Below are 17,822 nucleotides of genomic sequence, written 5' to 3'. Positions count from 1 at the left end.
ATCATCACACCTGGCTAATTTTTGTATTTTTAATAGAGACAGGGTTTCTGCATGTTGGTCAGGCTGGTCTCCAACTCCTGACCTTAGGTGATCCAACCCCCTCGGCCTCCCAAAGTGTTGGGATTACAGGCGTGAGCCACCGCGCCCGCCCTATCTTTTTAATCAGAAAAAAATGTTTCCCTTTCTACAAGGGAAATTTAGTTGTTCTGATATACACATCTTTATTACAAACTACATCCTGTGTTATAAGTTGCTACTCATCTTTTCTCTTTGCTTTCGTGTCTTATCCACTGGGGCACTGCGTCACTTTATAAGGCATTCATTAAGTCATGGAGATAAATGTCATGTGTCTGTGACAAGACAAGTTTCTAAGATATAAAATTTGTTTTTATTATACTGCACCAAATCTGGGGTAACACAATTAAGCCCTAGCTCTTTAAACTTGTTCTTTGCTTCTGATCTGTCCATTAGCACCATTTCTTGTGGCCACCTAACCTTTAAAAGTGAAGATTTGTTCTAGATTGGCCAGATCACACATAGTCAATCTTAAATTTATTCAAAGTATGTTTTTTTTTTCTTTTTTTTTGAGACAGAGTCTCGCTCTGTCACCTAGACTGGAGTACAGTGGTGTGATCTCGGCTCACTGCAACCTCCACCTCCCAGGTTCAAGCAATTCTCCTGCCACAGCCTCCTGAGTAGCTGGGATTACAGGCACGCACCACCACGCCCAGCTAATTTTTTTTTTTTTTTTTGTATTTTTAGTAGAGACGGGGTTTCACTATGTTGGCCAGGCTGGTCTCAAACTCCTGACCTCAGGTGATCCACCTGCCTTTGCCTCACAAAGTGCTGGGATTACAGGCATGGGCCACTGCGCCCAGCCCAAAGTATGTTCTTATCAGAAATGTACTTTCTTTTTAAATCCCTTTGTAACAGTCATTCCTTCCCTCACTCTGTACTAAGCATCTAGAATATGCTAGAGGTCAGGGTATGAAGATGACCTCATTTTGCAGAGGGGGTAAAAGAAAGACCAACAAAAATTGACAGAACAGTGCTTATAATGAATCAAGTAAGTGCTCTGAGAGCACAGAAGAGGGAGGAATAGTTTCAGGGAAAGGTGCTCAAAGGTGGTAACTTTTGATCCATTTGAAGGAAGTGTAGGCATTCATTAAGCAAGTCAGGAAGGTATGAGTGAAAGAAGAGGGGGAAGGTATTACAGGTGTGGGGGAAACCGTGAAGGAGGGCATGGAAGCTTGAAAGACTATAGAACAGATGAGAAATCCAAAGTGGCTGGAATGTAGGCTATATATAAGTGCATGCAGAAAGACATGAATGGACAGATAGGTAGGGGCTAGACTATAAGGAGCTTTGCATGCCAGGCTGAGTTTGAGATTTTATACTGAAGGTGATGGGGAGCCATAGTATCTTATATTGCGGATTATGGATTAAAATAGACCCTCTCAATTTTATTATTTTCTTATCTTCATAACTGAGACCTAAATTTTAAGCCTTTTATTCATTACCATATCCCATGAATAGCTTGTATTAGTGAACCAATGAAAACATCCTATCCTTGGCTGGCGTGGTAGCTCACGCCTGTAATCCCAAAACTTTCGGAGGCCAAGGTGGGCAGATCATGAGGTCAGGAGTTCGAGACCAGTCTGGCCAGCATGGTGAAACCCCATCTCTACTAAAAATACAAAAAATTATCCGGGCATGGTGGTGCATGCCTGTAGTCCCAGCTACTCAGGAGGCTGAGGCAGGAGAATTGCTCGAACCCAGCAAGCGGAGGTTGCAGTGAGCCAAGATTGCGCTACTACACTCTAGCCTGGGCGACAGAGTGAGACTCCATCAGAAGAAGAAGGAGAAGAAGGAGAAGAGGGAGAGGGAGAGGGAGAGGAAAATATCCTATCCTCTGAATTCTTATTCATTCACTGAGCTCCTATTACATGGTATGCAGTGTGTTAGGCATTAGTAAATGGTACATAGGTTCCTACCCTTTGGGAACTCACAATCTAGAAGGAAAGACCGATAGATAACAGCCACATAGTTAGATATGGGACAAAGATATGTAAAAGGTGCAATGGGAGCTCAGAAAAATAAATATAAAATGTGTCTAGAGATGTTATAAGAAGTTTTGTTTGAATTGAGTCTTGAGGGGTGAATTAATGGTCACTAGGAAAGAAAGACTAGGCATTCCAGGTAGTATGGGAAACAGCAGGAGATAACTCTTAGAAAAAGTAGGCAAAGGCTAGATTATGGTAGGCCTGTATGACAAGCTAGATCTTTGGGGTTTTATCCTCATGACAACAGAGAGCCATTAAGGAATTTTAAGCAAGGGAGTAATTTGGTCAGATAAATTAAAATCACGTCTATAGAAGTAGAGGTTAGATTCAAAGGGAAAGACTAAAGGTCCAGTTAGAAGGTATAGTTCAAGAAGAAATGACTTGGACCTGAATAAGTCAGTTAGTAATTGCAGTGAAGAGAACAGGAAAGATTTAAGAGGTAGAATTAGTAAGATCTAGTAATTGATTAGACATGGAGGTAGGTAAAGAAAAAGGGGAGAGGAAGACTTTTCAAATCACTTATTTGGAATAATGAATAGACAGACAATGTCAATAACTGAGATATGAAATGCCAGAAAGAAAGGTTTGGAAAGAAGACGATTAGCTCAACTATGGACATACAGAATTTAAGGCCTACTATGCATCATGCACTGAGCTAGGGAGCTAGGCTTTTACTGATGCTATCTGATTTTTAAAAGACACTTTGTAGAGAGAGATTGGAAGAAAGATAAAGATGGGGCTCATTTATCACAGGGGCAGAAGTTTCCAAATCATAAAGCTAAATTTAAAATGTGTTTATTGAATATATACTCAGCCTGCACAACATGGCAAAAAGTACAAAAAATACAAACATTACAAAAAATACAGAAATTACAGAAAATACAAAAATTAGCTAAGCATGGTGGCATACACCTGTAGTGTCAGCTACTTGGGTGGAAGGCTGAGGTGGGAGAATCAGTTTAGCCCAGGAAATCGAGGCTGCAGTGAGCTGTGTTTGTGCCACTGTACTCCAGGCTGGGCAACAGAGCAAGGCCCTGTCTCAAAAAAGAAAAAAGAATATATACTGAGAATTGTGCCATGCACTAGCCTAGATTCTGTGGATATAGAACGTTACTGTTACCATTACTATTTTTAATAATAAGTAAGACAAAGTGCTTTACAATTTACAGAAGCCTGTTTACATAATCAGCAATATACTGGTAAATCAGCTCTTTCTAAAACAACAGCAATCTGGTTTGTAGTGTTTGCTCATTTCCCTGGTGTAAATATTCCCACCATAGCAGATTTCAAGCTAATAAAAGTTTAACAACTTGCTTGCAAAGTTTCTAAATATTTGACAATTGGCTCTTAAAAGTTGGTGTATAAGCCAGCTCCAGCACCATAATCCTTGTAATAATGTCATTTCTATTTCACAAGAGAAGAAATTTCTCTAAAGTAATATACTCAGTAAGTAATAGAGCAGGAATTAAAATCTAGCTCAAAGTTCAGATTCCCCAAATTCTTTGCCTTTTTTACAACACGATGGAACCTTTTATGACTCCTCACTTTCATAGAGTGCTTTCCAGGTTAAAAAATGCTGTTATCTGTGATCATTTGATCTAAGTTTTTGATCCCTAGGTAAGGAATCCAGAACACAGAATGATTATCCCTATTTTTCATGGAAGGAAATGAAGGCCTAGAAAGAGGTAGATGCTAAAGGTCACAGAGCCAGGATGAAATACCGGGTTATTTTCCCTAATCACGACATTCTCTCCTGTACCAGGCAATCTCTGAAGACATGGTTCCTATCCTGTTGAAGCTCACAGATACTTACAGAACTAATAATTACACTGAAGGAATAGCCTCCTGCCATCATCCCCCATGACAAGTGAGCCATATTCCGTTCTACAGAGCCAAGAGAGATGGGAACAATGGTAAAAGAGGTAGGATTTGAGATGGACCTTTAAAGGTAAGGCGTGTGACAGAGGGAAGGAAATCAGGGGCGAATAAGAGCACTGGCAGAGGCAGGGAAGCGGGAATGACCAGAGCGTGCGTGACGGGGTTGCTGACCCAGAAACAGCAGTGGCTAATGTGGGGGAGCAGTGTGCAGCAAGGGTAACTCCTGCCGCCACACGTGGGCTCTGAAAGCTTACGATACAGTGCAGGTGATTCTTCCCTCCTAACAAACCAGAGAGATCACTTTAACTGGATGGGGTTAGGTTAAGAGGCACTTAAATTATAGGGTATGGAGAAATCTAGGCCTTGAGAAGCTGCCTGGGAATATAAGGTTGGGGCAGGGGGAAGAAAGAAGAAAAACTGGAGCCCTTTGTTACAGACACCATTCCACCCACTCCAGCCTCCCCTCACCTGTTCTTTTCGTGCTCATCTCTGAGCTTTGACATTACTGATCTCCTCATTATACTTTCTGGCTGATCACCTGCCACAACCTTGAGCTGTCTCCTGCCTTTGGCCTCTCTGACCTTGCCCTGCCTCATCTCTTTTAAGACTGCTGATTCATACTATCTGACCTGGCCAGTGACTCAGCAGTTACTTCCGGTCTGCCTTGGCTGCTGGGACTCTTCGTTATCCTATACAGCAGCAGTCCCCAACCTCTTTGGCACCAGGGACCAGTTTTGTGGAAGACACTACTTCCACGGACCGGGCAGGGGGGATGGTTTCAAGATGGTTCAAGTGCATTACATGTATTGTGTACTTTATTTCTATTATAATTACATTGTAATACATAATGAAGTAATTCTACAACTCACCATAATGTAGAATCAGTGGGAGCCCTGAGCTTGTTTTCCTGCAACTAGACAGTCCTATCTGGGGGTGATGGGGGACAGTGACAGATCATTAGTCATTAGATTAGATTCTCATAAAGGGCACATAACCTAGATCCCTAGATCTCTCGCATGCACAGTTCACAATAGGGTTTGTGCTCCTATGAGAATCTAATGCCCCGTGGATCTGACAGGAGGTGGAGCTCAGGTGGTAATGCAAGTGACAGGGAGTGGCTGTAAACACAGAGGAAGCTCTGCTCGCTCACCCACCTGCTGCTCACCTCCTGCTGTTCCGCCCAGTTCCTAACAGGCCACAGACTGGTACCAGACCATGGCCTGGAGGTTGGGAACCCCTGCTATACAGCACAAGTCCTACGTGCTATTGGCTCACACGAATTGCATACCCAAATATATATGTGAATTTCAGCCAAACACTTACTTGTGTGATTTATTTTTTTGAATCAAACTATCAGACTTTATATTAATTCCTCGTAAATTTCTACTTTGTCAATTTTTTATCCCGAACTTCTGCCCAATACATAATGTTAGGATGGGCTCATACACAGAAAGTCAGAAAAACACATGTTTGTTTTGTAATTTTTTTCCTATCTCTAACAGGTTAAGGATGAATGTAAAGTGGACCTGTTCCCATTGGCATGAGAATGAGTCTAATCACAGTCATCATACGCATTTGATATTTAAGAGATCAGGGGAAAACAGGACAATCAAGGAATATGGTTCAACCTACTTATTTCACATATGAGAATCAAATTTCAGAGAGATTGTCGACTTGCTTAATATAACATCTGACCAGTGGCAGAGCTGAGATGAGTCCTCCTTCCTCAGCCCAGCTCCTTCCACTAGCATGGTTGTTTGTTTATTTGAAGAGAAACAAATAGCTGTGGTATCATGGCCACTGATGACAAAAACAATAGCAAGTCCCAGTGCTATTCTAGATGCACTAAAACTATTCCCAAGGAAACATTAGTGCCCACCTAGCGGGGTGACCGTGCGCCTATCCACAGGCCAGCAGGAGGCTACCCACTGACTGCTCTCAGAGTGGGCAGAGGTGAGGTAAACCTCAAGGGTGTATAAAGATGTGTAGTCAAATAGGCTTCCCTCATGCTCACCAAGAATATCTAGTCCAACGGGACCCAACAAAGGCAGAGAAATAGAGAGGTACAAGAACAAAGGGAAAGAAAAATCATCACCATGGCTATATTCAAATATGATCAGAGCTGACTCTACATTTAAGAAGAGTGTAGGAAGCTAAAAATACCTAAGTTTTACCTGTGTTTGTATGTACACCCACACGCTGCCACTGCACAGTGAAGATAACTGTTAGGTGGAAACTGCGGGAACACAGGTGGTTCCACTATCTCTGGCTGTCTCCTGCCCTCTCAGTTCCTCTCTTCCTGTGCAAATCTGGCTCAGGTACCCTCATGGGAACTGATTGTTTGGTCCTTTCAATTCATAAGAAATCAAAACTAGTATAAATTAGAAGGAGACAGAAAGGAAGTGGGGCAAGATTTTTGAATGTTGAGAGTCAAAGGGAAAAAGACAAGGAACATTGGAGGGATAAAGGGCAAGTTTGGAATGGCACCCTTATCAAAAGAAAGTACTATGGGAGCCAGGTGCGGTGGCTCATGCCTGTAATCCCAGCACTTTGGGAGGCTGAGGCAGGCAGATCACCTGAGGTCAGGAGTTCGAGATCAGCCTGCTCAACATGGCGAAACCCCATCTCTACTAAACTACAAAAAATTAGCTGGGCATGGTGGCAGGCGCCTGTAATTCCAGCTACTCGGGAGGCTGAGGCAGGAGAATTGCTTGAACCTAGGCAGGAGGTGGAGAATGCAGTGAACCGAGATGCTGCCACTGCACTTCAGCCTGGGCAATAGAGGGAGACTCCGCCTTGAAAACAAAACAAAAACAAACAAACAAAACAAAACAAAACAAAACAAAAAAAGAAAAGAAAAGAAAAGAAAAAAGAAAAAGAAAGTACTCCGGGAAGGTCTGTAGGTGAGGTGATGCTACTGCCGCCCTTACAACAGGTCCCGATCCGCAAAGGGTGCAGGAAGTGCTCCCGTATCTACCCTTGAGGAACACTTTCCCTGCCTTCTGAGTTTCTTGGCCCCAAGAGGAGGAAGTGGTTTGTGCAAAATTAGTAGGCAAGAGTTGGAGACAGCAGCAGCTGTGCATTTGGCAGGGCACTGCCAATTTCTGGAAATTACCTTGGTTTTGTGCCAAGATCCCAGGATGCAATGTAGAGAGAAAGAGGAATGGAGGAGGTAATGTGGCCCAATGGCCCTTAAATTCTTGGATTTCTATCATAGAATACAATTTTTCCCATGTTACTAACTGAGGATTTTTAAATTTTATATCATAAATATGAATAAATCAAAGATTTTGGACAATTTAGCCCCACGAAGTTTTTGATGTGACTAAAATTGAATAAAAAATTAAATTAAGCATTATTGCTACAAGATTTATTGATTGACACTGAGCTCTTTCTAAGCTATCTTCTCTTTACTTGGCGTCTTCTTGCCTATCTTTAAAAATGAATACAACACTGCCATCTTAGCCTTCTGGTCATTTCTCTAAAATTCATATAGCAGTTGAGAACATAAAATAATTTCTGCTGCTAGGAGCATCAATCCCATTTTAAAACTTAGATTACTTTACTTATGCATAGTAATAACACAAAATGATCTTTCCAGGATAGAGGTCTGTCACCCAGATCTTAATTTGAACTTTGAAAACATTAGCTAGCTTCTTCGAATGGAGTTATGTGATTAGAAGTATATGACTTCAAATCAGGTAAAAAGAATGGCCTACAATCGTGCCTTTATCCCTACTTACTCTCTTAACTGTGGACCATCTCCTGAAACGCCTATTTGAAGGAACAATAAAAACTCAAATCGACAAAATCCACTGACCTACCTCATTTCATCTTCTTTATAATATTTCATGAAACAGTTATGCATTCAAAAATATTGATTCCATGTTTACCATGTACCTATATTTTCGGTTAAGATTATGAATGTTTAATAATCTTGAAGTATGCTGGAGACAGCAAAAAAATAAAAATTACAAAGAAGCAAATTCTCCATGGTGACAAATTACCTTTTGAATACCAGTACCTATAAATGCAACTGTGATTACAGTTAAAATAAGTTTATTGTAGGCCTTAAAATGAATAAAGATACTTCATTTTCAGGGTAGTAGTCTATACATTTATCAAGAAATAGAAACTTGCGAGGCTTCAAAAATGCCTTAAGTCAAAGGTGAAACATCTTGACCAAAGGAATGATTTATCCATAAATCATATCATAAATGCTATCTCCATAAATCTTTAATAAATAATGTATGGTATTTTAAGTATTAATATTCAACATTTTCTGACCTAAATCCAGCTGCCATATGAATGATAAAATCAGTAACTTTAAATGTTTTAAAAATAAGATACAGACATATATGTACCTTTAAATATATAAATATTAATAGGCATAAAAATTTAAAATGTGTATAATTAAGTAAGCATTTTAAGAAATTATGTTTAAAAGGTCAACAGTGGTTATTACTGTTGTTCTTTGAAGTTTTCTACATTTTTCCAAATTTCTACCATTAGCATGCATTGTTTGTTTAATCAGAGGTTTTCAATACAAATCCTTGTTGCTTTAAATGCACAGATTAATGGGCCCACTTCACTATATTTTCAGATATGAAAAATGATGTGAAATGTTAAGGATACTGTCAGGAAAGCTAATTGTCACTGTGTGCTGAGGCTTGCAAACAGGCGTAAAAAGAACTATAGGCCGGATGTGCTGGCTCACGCCTGTAATCCCAACATTTTGGGAGGGCAAGGTGGAAGGATCACCTGAGGTCAGGAGTTGGAGACCAGCCTGGCCAACATGGTGAAACCCCAGCTCTACTAAAAATACAAAAATTAGCACACCTGTAGTCCCAGCTACTCAGAAGGCTGAGGCAGGAGAATTGCTTTAACCCGGGAGGCAGAGGTTGCAGTGAGCCAAGATCATGCCACTGCACTCCAGCCTGGGTGACAGAGTGAGACTCTGTCTCAAAAAAAAAAAAAAAAAAAAAAAAGAATTATAAATTCAAAATGAAAATAAAAGTGAACTTAAAAAGATGACAATGAACAAACAAAAGTTAATGACTCCTATTTTGTTTTTACCTTTTCTACTAATGAGATTCACATTTGATTCTAGAAAAGGCAGAATGATCATGATTAAGAGAACTGAAACCCAAAACAGATGGAAAGACAAGAACATGCTTTTCCTGTGGCAGCAGCCAGGCTGAGAGGAGCGTGGCTGTCTCCTCTCTCCGCCATGGCGTGTGCTCGCCCACTGATATCGGTGTACTCCGAAAAGGGGGAGTCATCTGGCAAAAATGTCACTTTGCCTGCTGTATTCAAGGCTCCTATTCAACCAGATATTGTGAACTTTGTTCACACCAACTTGCGCAAAAACAACAGACAGCCCTACGCTGTCAGTGAATTAGCAGGTCATCAGACCAGTGCTGAGTCTTGGGGTGCTGGCAGAGCTATGGCTAGAATTCCCAGAGTTCGAGGTGGTGGGACTCACTGCTCTGGCCAGGGTGCTTTTGGAAACATGTGTCGTGGAGGCCGAATGTTTGCACCAACCAAAACCTGGCGCCGTTGGCATAGTAGAGTGAACACAACCCAAAAACGATATGCCATCTGTTCTGCCCTGGCTGCCTCAGCCCTACCAGCACTGGTCATGTCTAAAGGTCATCGTATTGAGGAAGTTTCTGAACTTCCTTTGGTAGTTGAAGATAAAGTTGAAGGCTACAAAAAGACCAAGGAAGCTGTTTTGCTCCTTAAGAAACTTAAAGCCTGGAATGATATCGAAAAGGTCTATGCCTCTCAGTGAATGAGAGCTGGCAAAGGCAAAATGAGAAACCGTCGCCGTATCCAGCGCAGGGGCCCGTGCATCATCTATAATGAGGATAATGGTATCATCAAGGCCTTCAGAAACATCCCTGGAATTACTCTGCTTAATGTAAGCAAGCTGAACATTTTGAAGCTTGCTCCTGGTGGGCATGTGGGACGTTTCTGCATTTGGACTGAAAGCGCTTTCCGGAAGTTAGATGAATTGTATGGCACTTGGCGTAAAGCCGCTTCCCTCAAGAGTAACTACAATCTTCCCATGCACAAGATGATTAATACAGAGCTTAGCAGAATCTTGAAAAGCCCAGAGATCCAAAGAGCCCTTTGAGCACCACGCAAGAAGATTCATCGCAGAGTCCTAAAGAAGAACCCACTGAAAAACTTGAGAATCATGTTGAAGCTAAACCCATATGCAAAGACCATGCGCCGGAACACCATTCTTCGCCAGGCCAGGAATCACAAGCTCCGGGTGGACAAGGCAGCTGCTGCAGCAGCAGCACTACCAGCCAAATCAGATGAGAAGGCGGCGGTTGCAGGCAAGAAGCCTGTGGTAGGTAAGAAAGGAAAGAAGGCTGCTGTTGGTGTTAAGAAGCAGAAGAAGCCTCTGGTGGGAAAAAAGGCAGCAGCTACCAAGAAACCAGCCCCGGAAAAGAAGCCTGCAGAAAAGAAACCTACTACAGAGGAAAAGAAGCCTGCTGCATAAACTCTTAAATTTGATTATTCCATAAAGGTCAAATCATTTTGGACAGCTTCTTTTGACTAAAGACCTGATTATACAGGCAGTGAGGAAAAAAAAAAAAAAAGACAAGACGAGAACATATATCAGTGTTTTGATTATTTCCAAGTTCTAAGGCCCAGATGAATTACATGTGAAGGCACCAAAACTGTTGCATTTAGGATTACAAAAACAACCTTTGGTAAATCATTATCTTCAGGAACTATGAGCAAGACAGTTGTTCATGGAAAAGTAGAAGATAAAGAAATACCCTATTTTTTAAAAAAGGAAGATTACAGAATATGTGGAACTATGAACTTAAGTTGGTCCCTGACAAGATGCTAAGTATACAGTAAGCATTCATTAAATGCTAGTCTCTTTCCTTCTTTTCTTTTCCTTTTATTTTGTGACCATTTCCTCTCTTTTTTGGAACTCTAGGACCCTCCTAAGATACATAGTTTAGGAGAACAAGAATTGAAATGGTTTAAAAATTATTATTAAACCTAAAATTTAAAAGAAAAAATAAGATTAAAATTATTTTTAAAGAATTTGGTTTATAGCTGGGCAAGGTGGCTCATGCCTGTAATCCCAGCACTTTGGGAGGCTGAGGTGGGAGGATTGCTTGAGCCCAGGAGTTCAAGACCAGCCTGGGCAACACAGTGAGACCCTGTTACTACAAAAAAAAAAATAGCTGGGCATGGTGGCATGTGCCTGTAGGCCCAACTACTTACTAGGCTGAGGATCACTTGAGCCCTCACAGAGGGTCTAAGCTGCAGTGAGCCATGATTGCTCCACTGTACTCCAGTCTGAACAACATAGCAAGGCCGTCTCAAAAAAATAGTGCTATTATATACACTTTAAAGTTATTTCTTGTCCAGTCTATATTCAGATGTACTTCATCATATTGAGAGCAATATTGTAAGGGCTTAAGAGAGAAGGCACTAGAGGAAGATAGACCTGGATTCAAATCGTAATCACTAACCTCGCCATAACTCTCTCTAAGCCTCAATTTTGTCATCTATAATTAGTAGTAACAACAGAATCCACCTCATAGAGTAGATGATTATACGAGATAGTATATATAAAAAAACACATTTACCCTCAATATTTGTTAGCTATGCAAATCTTTAACTAGAAAAATTAGAATAAACAGATATATGTCAATATGCTCAATATATATGTGAAATCAAGGGGAATAAAAAGAAGGGCAAAGGAAAGACAAGTAAGCTTTTCCTTAGGAAAGTGATAAGATGAGAAAAGAGAGCTAAGAAGAGGGGAACGGGTTGATATATATAGAAACTGAGGCAAGCTGAGCTTGTAACATTCATTTGGTATTATAAATGAAAGCACAAAGAATCAATAAACAGTGAGATACCAGGTCAAAAGGGTGAAAGCAAGATGGAAAATAGGAGACAAAAATCCCAAATGTATGCAACTTCTTTTTCATATTTCATTTCCTTTGTCTTTAATTACAGCAGTTATTTTTACATTCTAGGTTTTAATTAAATTGCACACACAAAAAGGAAGGTTCTACATGTCTATAATATTTGGGAGAATATTAATACTATGTAGTTCTAGTATTTGGGAGAAAAAAATTGGCCGGGAGCAGTGGCTCACACCTGCAATCCCAGCACTTTGGGAGGTCGAGGCAGGCAGGTCACCTGAGGTTGGGAGTTTGAGACCAGCCTGACCAACATGGAGAAACCTCGTCTCTACTAAAAACACAAAATCAGCTGGGCGTGGTGGCACATGCCTATAATCCCAGCTACTTGGGAGGCTGAGGCAGGAGAATCTCTTGAGCCCGGGAGGCAAAGGTTGCAGTAAGACAAGACGGCACCATTGTACTCCAGCCTGGGCAACAAGCGTAAAACTCTGTCTCAAAAAAAAAAAAAAAAAAAATTAACCCCTCTGGTTTTAATACTGTGATGTTAAATTAGGAGATGATTTCATTGATTCAAGAAAATATCTCTAGGAAAACATTGCTTATGCTTTAAACATAAGAATAATTAGACCAGGGCAGGGCATGGTGGCTCATACCTGTAATCCCAGCACTTTCGGAGGCTGAAGCAGGTAGGTCACTTGAGCCCAGGAGTTCAAGACCAGCCTGGGCAACACGAGAAAACCCCGTCTCTATTAAAAATACACAATAAAAATTAGCTAGGCATGGTGGCACATGCCTGTGGTCCCAGCTACTCAGGAGGCTGAGGCACGAGAACCTCTTGAAGCCGGGAGGCAGAGGTTGCAGGGAGCCATGATCGCGCCACTGCACTCCAGCCTGGAAGACAGAGTGAGACCCTGTCTCACAAAAAATAAAAAATAAAAATAAAAAATATATGCCACTTGGGAAGTGATGGATAGTGTGCTGCTTAGTAAGAATAGATTGGCTCTGCTCTCAGCAGTTTCATGACTCTAAGCAAGTGAGAAAGGAGGAAAAGTCTTTTAAAAATGTGTTTTAAGAGTAGTGACAGGATCTCACTATATTGCCCAGGCTGGTCTTGGACTCCTGGCCTCAAGCAATACTCCCACCTCATCCTCCCAAAGTGCTAGGATTACAGGCATGAGCCACCACGCCTGGCCAAAAAATCTTTTTGAATGAAATTATATTATGGAAATTTTCTTTTCTCATTAAATTCATTGTCAGCATTTGGATTGTTTAGTTGGACAGCAAAATATAACTAGGGATATTAATATATAATACATTCTATACTTATTTTATACTATACATTAAAATCAAATAATTCATTGCCAGTTTAATATTTAGGGCTGTTGAAGAGCATAAGTAACAGACTTCGACTTCCAATGACATATATGAAAGTTCTCACAAAGCTGCAGATTCTACACCCTGTTCCTGGGCAAGTCCTAGATATACTTGGCAGGCAAGAGGCCATCCAAAGTCCTTCTGCTATGCTTGCGTTGCTTTTTCAGGCCTTTCTTAAGAATGGTAGAATCATAGATGGTTCAAGCTCGGAGGGAGCAGTGATTGGGCCATGCCTTGTATTTTTCAAGATAAACAACTAAGTCTCATAAGTTTGTAAGAGTAGAATCAAACATTGTTTATCTCTGTACCTTGTCCTTTTTCTTTTCCCACTGTCTAGCCTCAGCACCTAGTGCAGAACCTGATATAATATGGTGGAATTCACTTTTTTTGGATGAGAAGACTTTACACTCACACATAGCAATGTGATAACGTATTAACAACATTTATTGAGATTATGTGAAACCGCTCTAAACACGTTTCCCATATTAACTTATCTAATCCTCACATCGACCCTTTGGGAAAGGTATTATTATTACCCCTTGACAATAATTGGTGAAAAATTGGGGCACAGATAGTCTAAATGACTCACAGCTACTAAGTGGCGAAGACAGGAATTGAACCCAGTTCCACTCCAGTACCAGAGCCTGAGCCCTTAACCACAACACTGTATTGTCGATATTATAATGGGCTTCTGTTTAACTAAAAAAGGTCTAGGTCAGAAAAATATGGAATAGGCTCATATTTTACCTTGAACTTAGGTTCCAAACTTAGGATGAAAGGTATGAATTCTTAGCAATAACTAAAGATAATTGGAGAATTCTAAAATATGCTCACTTTCTGTAGGGTTTACTCCATTCTGGTTTTTGTTTGTTTTGTTTTTTGTTTTTTGAGGTGGAATCTCGCTCTGTTGCCCAGGCTGGAGTGCAGTGGCACAATCTCAGCTCACTGCAACATCTGCCTCCCGGGTTCAAATGATTCTCCTGCCTCAGCCTCCCGAGTAGCTGGGACTACAGGTGCGTGCTGCCGCACCCAGCTAATTTTTGCATTTCTTGTAGAAGTAGGGTCTCACCATGTTGGCCAGGCTGGTCTTGAACTCCTGGACTCAGGTGATCCACCCACCTCGGCCTCCCAAATTGCTGGGGTTATAGGCGTGAACCACCGCGCCCAGCCCCATTCTGTTTTTAACATTAAAACTCTATACTTGCATCATCCAATATTGTAGCTTCTAGTTATATGTAGCCATTTAACTTTAATTAAAATTAAATAAAATAAAGATTTCGTTCCTCAGCTGTACTAGTCCATTTTAGGTATTTACTAGCCACTTGTGGCTAGTGGCAACCATATAGGACTGGGAAAAAGAACATTTCCATCATTACAGGAAGTTCCATTGGACAGTGTTGCTCTATGCACTTTATTCATATGAATAGATCGGTCTGTTGTAAGGATTAACCAACATTGTGGCTCCCTTCGTACATGGGGATTTGCTAACTGCACAGTACTCCACTACCTTCTTTAATATGACGGGTTTGCAACCATGTTTTAGTAATATTTGTGAATGATTTAAGTATAGCTCATTCTAATGATGGTTCATCAGGATCAAACTGAATTGGGGATTTTATCTTTTAAAAGACTGTCTAAGGAATCATAGCTGTGTGTCTAAAAGGAACCAGAGGAATAATTTTCAATATCTAAGTAGGTTCATTTGTGGAGAATCTAAAAAATGAAATTAGATTACTGCTACCATCATTCCTTGAAGCTCCTAATCATAGCACTAGTGTAGGTGAAAGGCAGAAACCTAGGGGAGGGCTAATGGAGGAAAAGGTGAATAGGAACAGAAGTTTTACCAAATCACCAGAAGTATGTGTCACTTCTCAGAGGAGACTGTATTACAGATAACCAGGACAAAAGCTCCAGGATGAACAAAGCACTCCTGACTCTGGATCCAATGTCGAATTTTAATAGAGCAGTAACTAAAGCCAAATTAGTGAGAGATCCTATTGTTTTAGACTTTTACATTTCTTGTGACTTACTGTTGTTTTTGCTCACAGAAGTAGTCCTGAGCTTTAATTTTTAAAGTAATGATTCAATCAAGATGATACTCTAGAAAATGTGTGATAGAACATTTTGAGCTTTACCAACAATAGAAATTTGAAATTGTCAAAGATTGGCCATTTTTCACTTGTCTTATGTCACTGTTTTGGAATGACTCTGTGCTAGAGTGTAATCCATACCCATTGTTTAATTATTCATTGAGGGTAGTTTCAATTTCTACTCCCAATATATAGCTGAAATTTGCAGACTGCTAAAGGATCCTAGATAAATCCCATCTGTCCAAAATGAGGATGACAAGGAAGAACATCAATAAATATTAACTATTGATTCTAAGTGCTAAAAAATGATAAATATATAAGACAGTTCTAATGGAAAGAAAAATAAATGTAAAATAATAAACTATTTGTGACAGAAAACAATATGTAGTCCCTCAATACAAATGATAAATATATAAGACAGTTCTAATGGAAAGAAAAATAAATGCAAAATAATAAACTATTTGTAACAGAAAATAATATGTAGTCCCTCAATACAAAGATTAATATTACAAAGGATAGAATTTAAAGACATATTTAGGCTGGGCACAGTGGCTCACACCTGTAGTCCCAGCACTTTGGGAGGCCGAGATGGGAGGATGACCTGAGGTCAAGAGTTCGAGACTAGCCTGGCCAACATGGTGAAACCCCATATCTACTAAAAATACAAAAATTAGTTGGGCGTGTTGTACACACCTGTAGTCTCAGCTACTCGGGAGGCTGAGGCAGGAGAATCACTTGAACCTGGGAGGTGGAAGCTGCAGTGAGCTGAGATCATGCACCGCACACCAGCCTGGGCAACAGAATGAGATTCTGTCTCAAAAAAAAAAAAGACATAACTGCCTCCCTTTAGGAATCATAATTTGAATTCATTACAAGTGCACATGGTTTCATTAAGTGCTCCTAAAAAGTTGCATATAAATCACATTTTAAAAGTAACATTTAAAAATCACTAATAGAAATTACTATTTGAAGTATCACTGATAAATCTACTTGCAAAATGAAGAATCCTTCTGAAATGCTAATGATTGCTTTATTATTGTACTTGTTTGCTTAATTTGAATTTTCTGTTGTTTCAATGTCTGGTATTAGTTGTTTAATTAAATGTCAATTTCATAGCTCTCAATAAATTTCCCTGAGTAGGTGGTATGTCCAGCAAATCTACCTGAGAAGTCAGTATTTGTCATGGGCTTGGAAATCATGTGCCCAAACATGTTAGAACTGTGTGCAAAATAACAGTAATAAGATTTTGTACAAAGGCTTGATGACTCTTCATATGAGTAAACTGTGAGGTTTTGTACATGGGTTTTGTGATGTACATTCTGGCTATGTGCAAATGTTTTTCCCTTCATTTTCTGATTTTTTTTCTGTGTTCTAAATAACTGATTGCAAATTCATGTGTATGCATGTCTAGCTGTTCTTGAATCATGGTATAATCTACAGTTAGGACATCTCATAAAGTAAGGACAAGAAAAGACAACTCTACTTGAAGAAGCCAGGAAAAACCAAGGGCCCTTTTACCTAACACTTTGCTTCCGATGATAGCTTTGAAGGGGGAGTCATTGTTTTTTGTGACATCTGTTTACAAAAGGAATGGGTATAACATAAACATCACTTACTTCTCTTAATATTCCATGAAAGAATCTTATTCATATGCTGAACCTTTTTTTTTTTTTTTAGACAGAGTCTTGCTCTGTCACCCAGGCTGGAGTGCAGCGGTGTGATCTTAGTTCACTGCAACCTCTGCCTCCTGAGTTCAAGCGATTCTCCTGCCTCAGCCTCCTAAGTATCTGGGATTACAGGCGCCCGCCACAATGCCTGGCTAATTTTTGTATTTTCAGTAGAGACGGGGTTTCTCCATGTTGGCCAGGCTGGTTTTGAACTGTTGACCTCAGGTGATCCACCCACCTCGGCCTCTCAAAGTGTTGGGATTACAGGCATGAGCCACCACACCTGGCCTATTTTTTAATTTTTAAAAATTGACACATAATAATTGTACATTGTTATGGGATACATAGTGATGTTTCAATACATATAATACATAGTGAGCAGGTTGGGGTGATTAGCATATACATCATCTTGAACATTTATCTTTTTTTGTGTTGGGAACATTAAAATATTCTCTTTTCTAGCTATTTGGGAATATATATTATTGTTAACTATAGTCATCCTACAGTGCTATGGGACGTTATAGCTGTAGAATTTATTCCTCCTATCTAGCTATAATTTTGTATCCTTTAACAAATCCCTCCCTATCTATCCTCCCCAGCCTCTAGAAACCTCTGTTCTGCTCTTTACTCCTATGAGTTTAACTTTCTTAGCTTCTGCGTATGAATGAGAATATGTGGTGTTTAACTTTCTGTTACTGGCTTGTTTCACTTAACATAATGTCCTGTAGGCCAGGGATCCCCAGCTCCCAGGCCGCAGACTGGTACTGGTTTGTGGCTTGTTAGGAACCAGGCTGCACAGCAGGAGGTGAGCAGCAGGCGAGCGAGCATTACCGCCTGAGC

General features: G+C 40.2%; 2 protein-coding genes across 5 annotated transcripts in view; one reads left to right on the top strand and one right to left on the bottom strand.

The window, feature by feature from the left end:
• MAP3K13 (mitogen-activated protein kinase kinase kinase 13) overlaps window positions 1-17,822 on the bottom strand; it is a 198,227-nt gene that overhangs the window by 53,931 nt on the left and 126,474 nt on the right. The gene's annotated exons all lie outside the window — the stretch shown is intronic.
• Window positions 9,103-10,552, top strand: LOC101128917 (large ribosomal subunit protein uL4-like). Its single transcript, XM_055382036.2, is given in 1 exon segment — window positions 9,103-10,552. A coding segment is annotated over 1 exon segment (1,284 nt). The 5' UTR covers window positions 9,103-9,171; the 3' UTR covers window positions 10,456-10,552.

This window comes from Gorilla gorilla, chromosome 2 (genome assembly GCF_029281585.2).
Source record: "Gorilla gorilla gorilla isolate KB3781 chromosome 2, NHGRI_mGorGor1-v2.1_pri, whole genome shotgun sequence".
Lineage (NCBI taxonomy): Eukaryota > Metazoa > Chordata > Mammalia > Primates > Hominidae > Gorilla > Gorilla gorilla.
This window is presented reverse-complemented; position numbering and strand designations above follow the sequence as displayed.